This window comes from Ammodytes marinus (assembly GCF_949987685.1).
Source record: "Ammodytes marinus genome assembly, chromosome: 4".
Classification (NCBI taxonomy): domain Eukaryota; kingdom Metazoa; phylum Chordata; class Actinopteri; order Uranoscopiformes; family Ammodytidae; genus Ammodytes; species Ammodytes marinus.
Window position 1 is genome coordinate 22141379 of NC_137233.1, and position 16201 is coordinate 22157579.

At 42.2% G+C, this 16201-nt stretch overlaps 1 protein-coding gene across 1 annotated transcript; it reads right to left on the reverse strand.

Moving 5' to 3' along the window:
• Positions 1 to 6492: 6492 nt before the first annotated feature.
• Positions 6493 to 14902, reverse strand: LOC307249411 (serine/threonine-protein kinase 35-like). The gene is made up of 3 exons (XM_080026114.1): positions 14374 to 14902; positions 9723 to 10455; positions 6493 to 8739 (listed from the first exon to the last, which is right to left on the reverse strand). The coding sequence occupies exons 1-2, from the start codon at positions 14858 to 14860 to the stop codon at positions 9734 to 9736; spliced, it is 1209 nt and encodes a 402-aa protein (XP_079882240.1). The 5' UTR covers positions 14861 to 14902; the 3' UTR covers positions 6493 to 8739; positions 9723 to 9733.
• Between the last annotated feature and the right edge of the window lie 1299 nt (positions 14903 to 16201).

The following is a 16201-nucleotide window of genomic DNA, read 5'->3' on the forward strand; positions in this document are numbered from 1 at the left end:
CTCTGTCGCTTTCACAAAGATTGAATAATGCTCTGTTTCCTACACACAGGAGCATGGCATGTACAGTATGTCACACCAACACACTGTGATCAAGGTCATTTGGCTGCTTCTTGTTACCTGACAAACAGCATATGTCAACGCTACTTTAAGTCCTAATAGGAAACATTGTGTATACACTATGAAGCGTATCAATGGCCAGATCCACTAAAGGATTGCGCTGCTTTTGCGGCTACTGAACCGGTGCAAATGACAGAAAAAAATAGCGTCCAATCCACAGAGCACATGCAAAGGGGGAAATGCATTAAAACGGCCCTGCTGTAATTTGCATGTGTAAAGAAGGGAATATGCTTTAGACTTTAGACTTTATTGTCCCCGAGGGGAAATTCTTCTTCACGTCACAGGTACATTTATGGGCGACAGACAATAGACAGAAACAAATAACACGCATACAGAATATATAAACAGAGTGGGACTGGGGTGTTTTATCTTGGCCTTTTGTTGAGCCTTATGCTCTGCAGGAAAGAAACTCGTCAGAGGAACAGACATGCTGTGAGCATTGAACATTGTTTGAAGTGGACAGCTATGATAACTGTCAGAAACTTCAGCACATTTACCGTCTGAACTTTCGGGTGAGATCAGTTTCTATTGGATCTTCCTCACACCTAAAGTGACCTGCAGCATTCTGGTGCTTGACTGTTGATAACGTGTGTCCAAACGCCTGCTAACCTGAATTTAACAGCAACTGTTAATGCCTCACAGGAAATAACTGAAAATCCTTCAAACGCTTCAGTGTTTTTGCTAAAATCTTGGTGGAGAGCAGATGAAAATGCCTCGACGAAGAAGTTGTATATGCTTTTTTTTATATTAGTATATAGTAGATACTCAATACATTTATAGTAGTTAGTGATTCATTTTGCATTAGTTACTGTTGTAGTTTTTATTCTGATATGTCGTTCCAGCCATTTAGACTTTCAGATCATCAGCCCCATTGCCCGCTGCTGGATGAGTGGAATGCTGTTGGCACCTGAGCAGTGTAGGGCTGGCAGCGGGCCCCTAGGATGTGGACCTCCTCCCATGTGTTGGGAGAGCTGTCCCTCTTCACAGCCCAGCTCATCCTGACCTGACCGCAGCACACACATACACACACACACACACCCGCACACGCACGCACGCACGCACACACACACACACACACACACACACACACTCACACACACACACACACACACACACACACACACACACACACACACACACACACACACACACACACACACACACACACACACAGGAGGAGGAATGTTTTGAGTGAATCACTATATCATTATCAAATAAATGCAACTATGTTCCGCAAGAGTTATGGTTAACATGTGCAGACAAGTAACCTGCATCTATCTGTTCATATCCTGTCTTAACAAAGTGTTTATTATAAAGCAGCACCTATTTCCAGTAAAAAGACTGTCAAACTGTGCACCGGTAAGAGCCAGCCTTCCTTGCTGCTTCTCCAAATATTGCGATTCCTGGGTCCGGTTGTATCTAATTTCCACAAATGTTAGAGAATATGTCTTCATAAAATTGCATAAATTCACTATTAATGGCCGATTGATCTGTGGTTTCACCATGACTTGTTTGTATTTCTGATATACAAGTGGTTTCAACAGATTGTTTTAACTGATTGCAAAGTCATTTACCAACTTACTCTCCATATTCATATTCCCTTTGCCTTGATTTCAAAAACCGCTCCTCCTCTAACTGTAGTCAGAATGTCCAACTCTGTTTGCAGAGCTACGCGATTCATGTGGAGGTCAGTCGAAAGTTAAGTTAATGTTCCGGATCTATAGTATTTATTCCAAATTGACCTTTTCTGCTCTTACTTTATTCATATTTGCATTATAGGATATTATCTGACCCTGTAGGAAGGCCTACATCACCTCCTGTACGTTCGCTTGGAGTCCGGTTTGTCTGTAGATAGAAGTCTATTAGAGAAGAGACAAAGCCACAAAATCCTTGTCCGCTAGCTGCATTAGATTGAGTCTTCACGTGCATTTAGTGTATTTGTTATTTGGAAGGCGAAGCTTCGACCAGATGGGACTATTGTCTGAAATTATTATGGCCGTATATTCACAAGACATGCTTAACATTCTTTTATCCATACATATATCCTCATATAATGCTGACTTTGAGGATCTGAAAATTTAGCAAAAAGTTACACACATTATCCCAATTAGGAGCATACAGGTTTACTACTGAAACACCACCTAATTTCCCTTGGACCATAACACACCGACCATCATTGTTTGCTGTTACTTAGACAACCTCAACACATCCCTGTGTATAAGAATGGCTGTACCCCTGCTCTTATCAGAATATTTTGGTAGAACCACTTCTGTTAAGTCTGTTATGATCTTTAGGGAGCAAATGAGTCTCCTGTAAAACGATTATGTCTGCTTTCAGTTTAGTTATGCTTCAGACCTTAACAATTCCAGCTTATTATCACAATATCGCTGCTACCTGGCATTCACTCCCTGTGGTTTTGATGATTGTCTGAATTGTAAGGATTCCCAGAATTTGATCTAATGCTTTTAGTAATAGGTTGCACAATGGGTTTTGTGGTTTGATATATGCACTATACATGTTGATGTCAAGTGCATATTAGTCATAAAACCAGTTGTTTGAGTGAAATCTCCTGCAACACACTGACATCAATGTAATCCCATGAACCATGCATTTGAAAACTTACATAACGATGTGGGAACCACTCTTAATTTTTTCCTACTCTATCCCAGCTGTAAATTAGAGGCGGGACCCAATAAGTATAGCTTTTGCCCTATCAAAACCGATCAAGATGGCCAACATGTTCTCTGCTCAGAGGGCCTTGCAATTGATTTTGGAAGAGAGTGAAGCTTTTGAGGATGATGTAGATGAAAAGGTTTCAGATCACTCACTCACTCACTCTCTCATCATCATCACACGTCTGGTTAATTTTAAAGTGTGTGAACTGAACTTTGAACTAGTTCAGGTAGAAAGTGAACTTTCCCAACACTGGCAAAACTGCCCACGCTGCTCCGATTCTTTGGCCGATCTCCCACTCCATTGTTCCTTCACTCGCAAACATGACCCTGAGGTACTTGAACTCCTTCACATGGGATAAGGACTCATTCCCTACCCGGAACAGGCCGTCCATCAGTTTCCTGCTGAGAACCATGGCCTCAGATTTAGAGGTTCTGATCCTCATTCCATCCGCTTCACACTTGGCTGCGAAACCAGTGAGAGCTGAAGGTCACAGACCGATGATGTCATCAGAACCATATCATCCGCAAACAGCAGAGATGTGATCTCAGTGAGGATCACAGTTCTGACAGTGACTTTGAAGAAGAGGATGAGATTGAGCATCAGCTAGTTCCAAAATGACGACGAGCCACAGGACCAGCCCGTCAGCGTTTGTTGTGTAAAATGACCTCAAAGGGTTACATTCCTAATGAAGTTCAAATAAATAAAAATCAATAGTCATGAAAAACCTTGCTTTATTTGTAAATGTGTTTAATTTATTCCAGTAATTGGGATGAAGTATACATCTGTTGAGTATTTGTTTGATTTTGTTGAATTAAAAACCCAAACATGCAGCGGGTCCACCAGACCCATGAACACTGGCTCAGTAACAACAATATGAACACCACACAAGGGTTAAGTTTATTTTCTTACAATCATCTTCAACACTATCTATTTAGGAGCACTGATCCTGGCTTGTTACAGCAAGTTGATCAGTGTAATATTGAGAAACCATTGACGGGAATGTGTATTATATCACCCACATCACATGCATGTAATCAAAAGGGGGAGTGACACAGAGAGAAAGGCTCTGCAGCACCACTAGGTCTTAGACTCCACAGGGGACCATTACAGTCCTTTATCATATATATTCATATGTAAGAAATGTTCATCATTTTGCATCAACCAAGAATGCGTCACCTTTCAAATGAAAAGTATATTTTTGTTATAAAATCTGTTCAGCTGGAATATACCTTTTATAACCAGATTAGCAGATGTTTGTCATTTTAAAACGTGGCGGTGTATTGTACATATCCATACCAAATGGGTTTGTAGATGGAGAGGCACCTTGGTGAAGTGTTTTATTATTAGTGTTAGTATTATTATGCAACAGATTAAATATATTTGGATCATTTGAACATGTGATGATGTCATACTGGATACTAGAATTGCTAAATGGCCAGGGATTTATGTTTGAGAAAAAAATGTATCCTTGGCTCTGTGTTTGAAATGTTATGATAATACGTGATAGGTAGAAACAACAGTAGTATTTAGCATGGTAGTGGTTTAACAGTTGCATTGTGAGGTAGCCTACAAATGGTATTTTCAGCTCCAATCCAAACAAAGGTGTTAGCTTGGGTGTTGTGTTGTGTGCAGGAGAGCTGGTGGTGTGTGTTCACACTGTGCCAAAGGGCAGCACTGACACAGCTGCCTCCACACATACAGTCAGAGTAACACAATATCAGCTGCTATTTAAAGTGTCACTGCTTATGTGGCTCCTCTGCCATTATAATAAGCTTCAGTGCTGAAGCAAACCGGGCGTGCACTGAGAAATGTTATGTACACGTCACTGGAAATTAATGTCATGAGTGTCATGAATCCGACAGGTATTGTGTGTGTGTGCACTTATTTTGTGCACACAGTCAGAACATTTCTAGCACATATTAAAGTCCATCCAGTGTCATTTGTTAGTAACTGTGTAATACAAACTCTCCCTCTGGTAATAAGTGAGTTTTTGCTTTAATGTTGTATATAAGTAGAGAGACTAGACAATAGAAAAAGTATTGTATTGTAATACATATATCCCACCGCTTGGTGGCACTCTTGAATATGTTCTGGTATGGTATGAGATGACAGTATTCTAAACTCAGTGGTAAGCATTAACAGCAGGCTGTCATCTGCTTTGAAACATTCAACAAGTCAAATAAATTGAAGATTTATTTTTCCCTGAAGATGCATTTAATTTACTGTTGACAGTAATGGAAGCTTCATCCCTTTACATCCACATCTGACCTTTACCTACAATCACTCCATCGGCCAAGTGTGTGTGTGTGTGTGTGTGTGTGTGTGTGTGTGTGTGTGTGTGTGTGTGTGTGTGTGTGTGTGTGTGTGTGTGTGTGAAGTACAAATCACTCAATGTATACACTGGATTAGACCTGTTCTCTCCAGTAACAGGGTGTATTTCAGAACAGATGTATTGATCTATGATGAATGAATTAAGCTCAAACGTAGAAGGACATTGAAATGAGCTGACGTCTCACACAGAGACAATGACACAGCTTCTCTCATCAGTGCTGTTGACTGATTGGCTGATTGATCACTGATGATAATGTTCAGTGTGACCATGATCCACTCCAAACCTGACTATTACACTATGCAAAGGATGCTGGGTTGTCGAGTGGAAGGTAAAGTATAGGATGAATAGCACTTGTTGTGGTTTTGTTGTATCGTGTGTACAGTATCTCTGTGAATTTACAGCACTTTGGTAAGATCCTCTTCACAGCAACACACACACTCATCCTGTTTAGTAGTCAAACGGGTCACTTCCACTTGGGCCATGGTGAACTGTCAGAGCCCCAAGGGACATACGCAATGCTAAACATCAGTAACACCACATCTATGGATCCTGCTTTAACATGCAAGAAAATGTTGGACACTCCGAGTTTGCATGCTTTCAGTACAGGGGCCAGGCAGAGGTCCAGCTCAAGCGGCACAAAACATGTTGCTTGAATAACTGCGGAAGAAAAGCCATTTACTCTGTTCCTTTGTTTGGCCAAATGTGTCCACTAAAAGTGAAGTCAGCGATTCTGGACGTTTGTTGTCAAAATCAGTGAATATGTCCTCCGCAACCTGTCGGTAATGTATGTGTGCTGGAAAAAAAACAGGTGTTAATACACAGCCTAGGCTCTGTAAACTGGTATATAAACAAATAAGGCCAATGTAGCTATATCAACATAGTTGTATTATTACTTGTGAACATTCACATCATCAAGATGGCTGTATGAAGACTGTTTGTTGAGGATTGTGCATTGACTATATGACATCATATCCATTAAGTAACGTCGAGTCTGGCACGATTTTGAGAAGTTGTAACCTAGCAATGACTCCCATTCTGTTATGACAGGTATGCAGCATGAGCCATAACAAACAGGAACTTACAGTATATAGTATTGAAGGATGGACTGACACTCGACTGGTTTTGGTCTTTCCATGGATTATTTAACAATGAGAAATTATACAATCACAGCCTTACCTCTATTTCATTGTTTTGTATGTTATATGCAAGCACCTATAGACACCTTGATTTGACATGTCAGTTATACCTGCCTCTTTCGGCAGTTATTCCAGTTGTAATGAAACCATCAGTAAACAAGAGTCCAGAATCAGCGTTATTTGTCTGGATCAGGACAATCTTTAATCTTATTAAATTCCTCCTATACACTTCACTCATCATTCAGTCATACACATTTTCAGCATGAGCACAAATCAGAGGTATTTTTGGCCTTTATTGAAACAGAGCCCCTACATGTACAAAGTCAGGAATAAAAACATGTTGAAATAAAGGGTCAAGTAACTGTCCGGTTGTGGAGTATACAGTTGAGCAACTGAGTTGAGCATCACAAGCAAAGGACAGACATATAATGTTCCACAGTACGGCATTGCATAGAAGAGTGTTGCATGTACAACCTAGAAGTCCAACAGCTCCATGGACATGGTGGGAATATTTCATTACTCTATTCCTCTAAATTGAAGTGAAATAAAAAACAATTGAGAAATCTCAAGAAGAAATGCTCTGTGTGAGCTGATCATCTGAAGCTTGGCTCTACCATTAGCTTATATCCAGCTCAACATTACAATGGAACCCTCACATATTGAAATAGTAATACATTAGTGAAAGAAGGGTGAGGAACTGAGGTACGTTTTTCAGATAAATTCAAGGAATTAACTAAAGTACATTGTGTTAAGCTTAAAAGGTGGGTAAACATCAATCAATAGCAGCTAATTTTCCACACAATGCACCAGCACAAACAGAGATATTCATTTACAATCCCAACAAACACTTGCGCACATGCAATACAAAGCCCTTTCTTTGAAATCAGGTGGTCTAACTGAGGAATGTGTTGTTTCTCAATGGCTCGGTAAAGAAATAAGGTGAAACTGTGCACACACATGAGGTAGTACAATCACAGAGAAAGCAGCTTCTTTAATGCCATTCAGGGAGCCCAGTTTAGTTGAACATAGCAAGAGACTCTAGGAACATCTATCATCAAGCCTCTGCATTCTTCTCACCTTTGGTTTCAAACTAATGTCAGGCACAATATTCAGCTGGGTTTCACAGTTCAAATGTCCCCCACTTAATTTTCACAATCCACTTTTTAATGACGGGCACAATTTCAAACTCAAAAGGCCTGTGAGGGATTTTGAGCAACACTTCCATTAAAATGGGATTATTTTTCAACTAGAACCACATCCTGTTCATCCCACTTATAAACACACCTTAACCTCATCAAGGCCATGGACCCTGAATAATGTATTTGAAACATCAAATCAAAAAGGAAAATATAGCAGCTAATCTTACGCCAAATTTGATGAGCAGTTTAAAAGGCACCATAGGTATAACGTTTCGATTCAAATTTCTAAATCATAACTATTCAAATGTTTAAAACAGACTGCTCTCTGCAATTGGTTTCTAGTCAAAAGGCAAGGAAGGGGTGTAAAAAAAAGCATACATGCCCCAGTTAAATCCTTATTCAAAATGAACATCCACTATATCACATGTGTCCTTTATGCTTTTATTTCCAACATTGTTTAGTTTGAAAAGAATGTAAAAAAAATAACAGATGTTTTCCCATTTCTGATCAACTATCCACAACAAAAAATCCAACCAAAATTCTTCTTAGATCTGACCAGTTTCATATATTTTTACTTTAACAGCGATAAAAGTGTTTCCAGCATGATAAATTAAAACAGAACCATAAAAAAAATGGTTGTATTGGTAAAGACTGTGGAAATTAAGGGGATGCAAGTCCCTCTGTACTGGAGAGCAGGGAATCAAAATCCGGGCTGAAAGGATCTAGTTATCCATCCAGCAACAGCATGGGGCAATATGAAAAAAAAAATTCTGTGAGACTATAGAAATGTGTCAACCATTTAAAATGCTGCCCCATGCATTAAAATAACATTACTGTGCCTTTACATCTTTGGGCCTATCTGGACATTATGGCCAATGCTGTGAATGAGTTAGCGGGATCACTTCGTCAGCAAACAAGAGTTTGGCAATTTTGTATTTAATTTGACGGATAAGCCAAAATGAACTGTATTGAAATTGCAATATAAAGTGACATAGGTTGATTAAATTGATTGATAAAGCCGTCAAATCTCACTGAGTTTCCTTTAAACATCATTCAAGTCGGAAACACATGGCCATGATGACAAGCTTCCATTAGCGCTAGCGGTTGCTACGCCAAGATCTCTTGTATTCTGATGGGAGACCTGGCTGCTTCCTGCTTAGATTAGAACATTCAGGACCGGACAAACATTCACATCCCAATTAGCTGATTCATTCACTGTAAACAAGTTCAAAAAGAAAACAGAAATCCCTTTAACAGCTTCCAGCCGGCAGGAGGAGGCGCTCACAGTTCAGTCCTGGGATTTGAGCCAGGAGCCGGTGAGTGATGAGTGAGCTCCAGTCTGTGGACAAACACAAGAGGAGACATTCATTCAACTAGATGGACGGCACTGGAACACTGCAGAAAGCACAAGTTGATTTGGAGTTGTTCAGTATGCGAACATTTTATCCGACAGAATATTGAACTGAGCTCAGTGTTGCTGTGCTGTTTGGACAACATGAGCAACTGCATAAGATCCCATTTGGCAATAGGGACATTTTGATGTGCATTAGGGTTGCAAAGGGGTGGAAAGTTTCCGGTAAATTTCCAGAAACTTTCCACGGGAACTTTAGCTTGGGAATTTTGGGAATATTCAAAATTGGGAATTATAGGAATTAACTAAATGGTGGTCATTTAAATAATTTTTGTCATATCCAAACATAAATCTAAACATATAGACATTATGTTTGGTCATAGGCAGACGTCCATGCAAACTAATTCAATAAAAAAAAACATTACATTTTAACAGATTTATTTGTAAGTAGAACTTTATCAAGTTTTGATTATTTTATGAACAATTAATAATTTCACTGAACAACAAAAAGATGAATGTTGAGTAAAATATAATTCATCTGTCTGACCCAACCCATTCAATAAATTAAGTAAATTGCCCCCCATGTGATGGAGGAATGCACAGTGCATGTAGGGGGCGTGGCCTCAGTACCCCTGCAGTAGGATGTGTGCTATGTGCAACTTGCCAAGTCTACTTGCATGAAATCTGGTTGTTTTAGTCAAGATTCTGCTAAAAGGGGGCGCCCTTGGCGCTTCTTAATTTATTCCCCCCGTGTTGTGAGCGTATTACTTCGGTAAATGCACATGAGACGGCTCGGTGCAAGCCGACAGAGACACTGAGTGAATAGCGCTGGCTGCGGCATCGACATCGTAGAAGTGGGACACAGTGTAGCCCACTGATTAATGTAATGACAAGGAAAAACACCACACAATAAACAGTGCTGCGCTCACATTTTCTGCCAAAACACAAGACTATAAAAGCCTACTACGTACCTGTAAGCCAATCACGCAGCACACGTAACCTGGTCCATCCTGGCCCTCAGCTGGGCAGCGTCGGGCCGGTCCTGAGGGTTGACGGCCAGCATCTCCTGCAGCAGCCTCCTCACTCCCTCTGACATGCAGGAGCGCTGCTTCTGTGGGATGTTCAGCACCATCTTAGGGTTCCCCAGCAGCGCCTCCCCCACCGGCACTATGTCTGCCCCGTGCCTCACGTAGGTGCCCAGCAGCTCCCTCTGAGAGGCCGCGTCGATGAAGGTGATCCTCTCCACCATGGCCCAGATGATGATGCCCAGGGCGAAGATGTCCGCCTTGGCCGTGTAGTGGCCCTCCCACACCTCGGGAGCCATGAAGAAGTCCGAGCCGCACGCCGACGACAGCCACAGCTTGTTGACGTTGACCTGTTTGCTCTTGTTGTCTTGGCCCGCCTTGCCCTCAGAGGCGTTCCCTAAACCGGCGCACACTTTGCTCAGGCCGAAGTCCGCCACCTTCACGACCGGAGTGCCCGACTTCTGCGAAATGAGGATGTTATCTGGTTTGAGGTCTCTGTGTACGATGTGGTTGTGATGCAGGAAGGCCACGGCGCTGCTCAGCTGCAGCATGAAGCTGTGGTTGGTTGGAGGGTCGGGCCGGCGTGACAGGATGAACTGGTTGAGGTCTCCGCCTTCACAGAACTCCATGACGAACCACAGATAACAGGGCTCCTCCGGGGGGCCCAGCACCCTCTCACCTGCAGCCAACAACACTTATTTAAGACACTGCTCTAATGATACACTGCCATAATCATTATTTTGTGCTAAAATCAAAACACATCATCATCATCAATGATTCATAATTTGTCACTGGGAAAATACACCAGGCCCCTAGGTGAGGAGAAGGCTTAACAAGCTTGATTTGCAATTCTATTTGAATAAATGTTACCATTCACCAGGCGTTTTCCAAACAACCCAAAGACAACAACAACAACTACACGCTAACTGTGGAAACACTAGCTCTAACATGGAGTTCAGCTGTTAAAGCCACTACGAGTAACATGGCACGTTGGCGTCCCCTTTGGACAAAAGCGGTAGTATTTTTACGACGCCCGCTGTCGCAAAGCTGTTTTCTAGCTCGTGCCAGGCGTTCGAGTGTGAACTGAGAAGGGCGCAATATAGTGCATGTCCGTGTGTTGAAAGTGTGAGGACTCTTTTCGGCTCCGTGAGAGTGGTTTTGACACTGCATCAACTAATGCCAGTCAGTGCTACACACACCTGATTGCAATGAGTTGATGCAGCAGCGTCACCTAACTACTCTCTCTCACGGAGCTGAAAGATTACGTGTCCTCACAGAAAGCGAATGAACGAGAGACGGCAGTTAGTATGGATCACGATGAGGTAATGTGTTTGTGTTGTTGATGTAAATAATGACTATTTCAGATAATGGTTATCTGATGATGGTGAAGCAAAGCAAACGTTGTGTTAGTACCAACCGCTCATTCACTGCAGTCTAGTTTCGCTCTCGTGAAATTGTATACACATTGCTTGGCAACGCCCTCGTCCCGCCCGTAGCCTATATCACTCTCCCTTTTAGCTTTTCTTCATTGCATTCTCTTTTTTTTCTTTAATGGTTCAGCCCCGTTATCAGTCATTATGACGACAAATAACTGTCTCAAACAAGGCTCCCGCTCCCCTTCCCTCACCTGGAGGGATAGGCTTCTCAAATCGCGTTGCTGCTCCACACTGAAATCTGCGACCAATACGGATATGTGACCATAGAGCAGGGGTGGCCAACCCGCGGCTCGCGAGCCGCATGCGGCTCTTTGCCCAGCTTCGTGCGGCTCTTCAGTTCATATCAAATTATGTGATTATAATTTTTTTTTTTTTATATACTTTTTTTTTGTGTGGGCCTATGTGTGTGCATATTCGCAAACGTTTCATGCGGCTCTTACGTTCGTTTTACATGTTGTCTATTATTTAATTTTTTATTTTATTAATGTGTAGGCCCTATGTGTATGCCTGTTCGCAAATGTTTAATTGAGGACGCAACATAACGTTCGCAAACGTTTGGTGCGGACGCAACATAAAACTGCCCGCTCAGCTTGGAGGGAGGTTTTCCGTGAGTAAACTATTTGTGTCAAGTTCGCTCCGAAACAGAGTGGGAGAGTTCATATTTTTTGTTGAACGTTATGCCAAGCCATTCTGCCTTATATGCCAGGTGTCATTTGCGCATTTCAAGGCTTCAAATCTTCAGCGCCACTTCAGCTCTCTCCATGCTAAAAGTAAGTCCCACAAAGCAACATGCATAGTAAGAGAAAAACGCTATTTTAAATTGTTATATTTTTGTTTGTGGACTTGGTTGAACTGAGAGTTTGTGTGTGAGGCAGTGCACACAATGTTCATTGTTGAAAATGACTGCCCTGTCGTCTTTAGTCCAGTCCTGTCATTATCACAGGGGGGGCCTTAACAATCTGGGGGCCCGTTTCAAGTCCTAGTGTGGGGCCCCCTGTTTTTTATTTTTATTTTTTTAATAAATAATGCTTGTGCATGCATGTGCAAGCTCCCCGCGAAAATAAAAACGCCCCCCCCCCCCACCCCCCCTGAAATCTTACTGGCCACCCCAGTGCCCCCCCCCCCCCCAGTTCAAATGTTATTTTTTATTTTAATTTAATTTTTTTAATTACATTTTTTTCCTGATATCTATCCTAGTTCAGAGATGATATGTATTTTTTTTTCTTTCTTAACTTTTTTTGATAGGTAGTTGCCAAGTTCATCACACAAACACTCCAATCCACTGATATGAGATCAGTTTGCAATTTTCAATTACTAAATTAATGGTAGGACTGTGGCCACTAGAACTGGTCACTGGTCTTGAAAACAGCATAAGTGTGCTTGTGACATGCGTGCCACCCATGCATGTGTATAGGCACGTGTCCCAGCAGATTTTTGAAATCTGAATAAAAAAATTAAAGTTTGTAGTTAGCGAGTGTAACATGTTCTTAGCAAGGGCAGACTTTCATAAATAAAGGTTTATTTTTTTAGCAAGATATTTGGTCAAAAGCTAGTGGTCATCCGTCCCTCTGTCCAGTTGTTAGGCATCTGGCTGCTAGCAAGTTATGTTGTCTTGCTAATTTTACTATTCATCTGAGCAGAAATAAATATTGACTTTTTCCTTCTTCGCGAGAATGCACCAGAATGCTTAGATTACATGTTAAAAACACAAAAAAATCTTCGGGGGGGGGGGGGGGGGGATGCCCCCAGACCCCCCTTTGTTTTCTGACAAACATTACAATGGATACTAACATGATTTGGGCATTTGGGATTATAAATCATCTTTGAATTGGTTGTACAGCATATCACATGCTATTCATTCAGGGGTGTGATGGCCACCCCACTCTAACTCTGTGGCCCACCTTGACCACCCCCAGTCAAAATTTCCTGGAATCGCCACTGTGTGTACCCGTGTGTACGATGTGGCTCTTTGCAGTAACACAGTAAAAAATGTGGCTCTTTGTCTCTGACTGGTTGGCCACCCCTGCCATAGAGCATGCACGCGTGAACCGAAAATCGGACTGGGTGTGCGACCAGACCAAAAGCAGTAATACAAACTAGATTAAAAACGTCTTTCTTTGCACTGATGGTCTCGTTTGCTGTTAAAGGTAATTTATGATTATCAGAGGAAACATGAGGCTGTTTAAAAGATATTTAAATGTTACTCGTAGCCGCTTTAAGCCAAAATAATGAGTCAGACTGACACAAACTAGTGTTAAAAAGGAGTGTGTATTTCCTTTCCTTGTAGGCCAATTACATGTTGGTATACTATCAGAATGTGTACATGTGCTGCTAGAAGCTGTATAGACTACAGGCTTGGATCTAGCCAAGTGTAGGCCTTACTTCAAAAAGCTTTGAACACACAGAGTTCACCTCTGTTAAGGAGGTATAACTGCACACAGCTGGACACTCAGCTGTGATTTGGAGTGATAGCTGAGGTTAATAATTATGTATATTAATATAACCATAATATGATTTAGTAAAATACAGAACCTGCCCTAGACAAGCACAAGGGAAGCAGCACAGCAATTTAAAGAGGGATTCACAAAAGGCTAGGTGTTGTTAAATGTGGTGGAGAAGTGCAATGATTGTCAAAGCAATGTAAAACTAACAAATAGGCCAACAAAGCAGACTCCATTTTAGTGAGTGTTGGTCTCACGAGCTCCCTTACTAAATGTAGCCTACCCTTCCCCCAGCGAGGCTGTGTCATGGCGACAGCAGCACTCTGCTTGGAAGGACAAACCAAACCTGACGAGCAGCCATTTGTGTTGTTGGGCCGCTGGAACCTCAACACTGTGTCAACACACAACTAATGATACTAAAGCCCCAACATTAAACATGCTTAATCACATGGATGTCACTGTTCACACCCTGTTTGCTAATGGCCAGTTGTTTTAGAGCTAGGCATAGGCCTTCATGACCGGAACTTGCTTCTGCAATAAGTTAACACCTTGCAGTGGAATATTCTTATATGTCCATGGTAATATTAGGTTGATGTGTCGGGTGACCACTAAGGACTCCTTGCTACAACATTACAGTTGTGTGGCTGTTTTCCCCCCCACTGCAGCATAGATCCTATCAAAGACGTCAAAAACAGCTGATGGGATTGACCGTCGCCTCACCTTTGAGTGACGTCTCCACCAGACGCAGGTACTGTTTGGAGCGCTTGTTCCCATGACTCATCCTCTGGGCCATGCCGTTCCTCTGCAGCACACACTCTTCCAGCTGCACCACGTTCTCGTGGCGTTTCTCCAGACTAGCCAGCGCCCAGAACTCCTGCAGGGCGAGCTCAACGTTCTCCGGCGCGTCGCATCGGAGTTTCTTCACGGCGACTTTGGCCCCGGATCTGCGGGCCACGGCCTCGTACACCACACCGTACGTCCCCCTGCCCACCTCCCGCAGCAGGCTGTAGCGGGGCGCCGTGAGCCCCCTCCAATCCAGAGCGTGCGGTTCGCCTGCCTCCATGGCATGCTCTGCGGTGTTTCCCACGCTCAGACACCGCAGTACATTGGCGTCGTCACCAGCTCGTGATCCACCGGTCTGTTGTCTGCTGCTGGCTCGCTCGCTCCTCGTGCGTCTCCGCCGGTTGTCCCCACCGGCTGTATCCATACTATAGCTAGAAATATGTTCACATGTTGCGTGACGTCCCTTCTTTCCCTACTCTCCCTTTTAGCGAGGAGAGAATCTGGACTCAAAATGTTCATTTAAACCGGAAACACATCATGACCCTATCCGGTCAAGTCCTTCAAAATAAAACGTGTTGGGTGTGTCAAAGTTTAATTCAATGCAGATTAAACCATAGTGATATATATATATATATATATATATATATATATATATATATATATATATATATATATATATATATATATATATATATATATATATATCCATCACATCCATCACATCGTCCTATATATATATATATATATATATATATATATATATATATATATATATATATATATATATATATATATAGGACGATGTGATGGATGCGCTGGCAGGATGACATGAGGGACTGCAGACAAAACTAGAAGCCCACAGCAAAGCAAAGAGTCACTGATGATACAACCGTTTACTCGTGATTAATTGGATTAAGTCTGCTCTGTTGCCTTTTAGGACCTTAGAAACATGTGGGACAGTTGACTATCAGCATGCATTTACAAAATGAATGGAATTAGACTAATGAAAATGGCCCTCAATTTGACAAACAAAATGAATGGACTAATAATTTCAACAGTGTCTTCCTCCTGTCAGTCTTTGAGCAGGTGTATTGTCATTGAGGAGTGTGGCCTGGTGGGTCATGTGATGCCCGTGTAATCTGGCACACATTAACTGGCCTAGTCTGTGGTTGCACTAAATCCACCTTGTATGGCTGGTGGGGGTATTATCTTGTTGACAATCTTGCCGGTCTCTTTATCTCTTCACTCAGCTGTCAGTGTAGGTGAGGGCACGGCAATAGATAGTGCCAATTGTAAAAGCTATAGGAACGGTGCTTTGTTTTTGTTGTGATAAACTTAAAGGTCCAATATACAGAATTCAGAAATTCCTTCTCAATGACAGCCCCTGTGGTGGAAAAGTGAGCAGCAGTGCCCATGTGCAGCTATGGCAGCAGCAAGCTGAGAGCACCGGCCAAACAGCAAGACCGCACCGGACCAACTCACACCCAGGAAGCAAGCCTCGCCGGCGGACAATACAGCCCACAAGAACGCCAAGAAGCACCGGACAACAACTGTGAAAGGAGACGGTGTGATTGAGCTGTTTTAATGATGGATGAGGTAGGTTTTTCTTCCACTTTTTTAGATGTTTGGTTTAGTTTGACAAACGTTATGATTCTGATACAACTACTACGGCTGTTGTGGCCAGTTGAGCTTCTTCTTCTCCTGTGTATGTGCTCCGGAACTCGGAGAAACTCAGCACATCCTTTGGATTTCCAAGGAAAATCCA

What these genes read in the sequence shown, in the direction of transcription:
- LOC307249411 (XM_080026114.1), bottom strand. Translation starts at nt 14,860, where the DNA reads ATGGATACAGCCGGTGGGGACAACCGGCGGAGACGCACGAGGAGCGAG. An exon ending in GGTGGAGACGTCACTCAAAG is followed by an intron (nt 10,456 to 14,373) that starts GTGAGGCGACGG and finishes TGTTGGCTGCAG; the next exon opens with GTGAGAGGGTGCTGGGCCCC.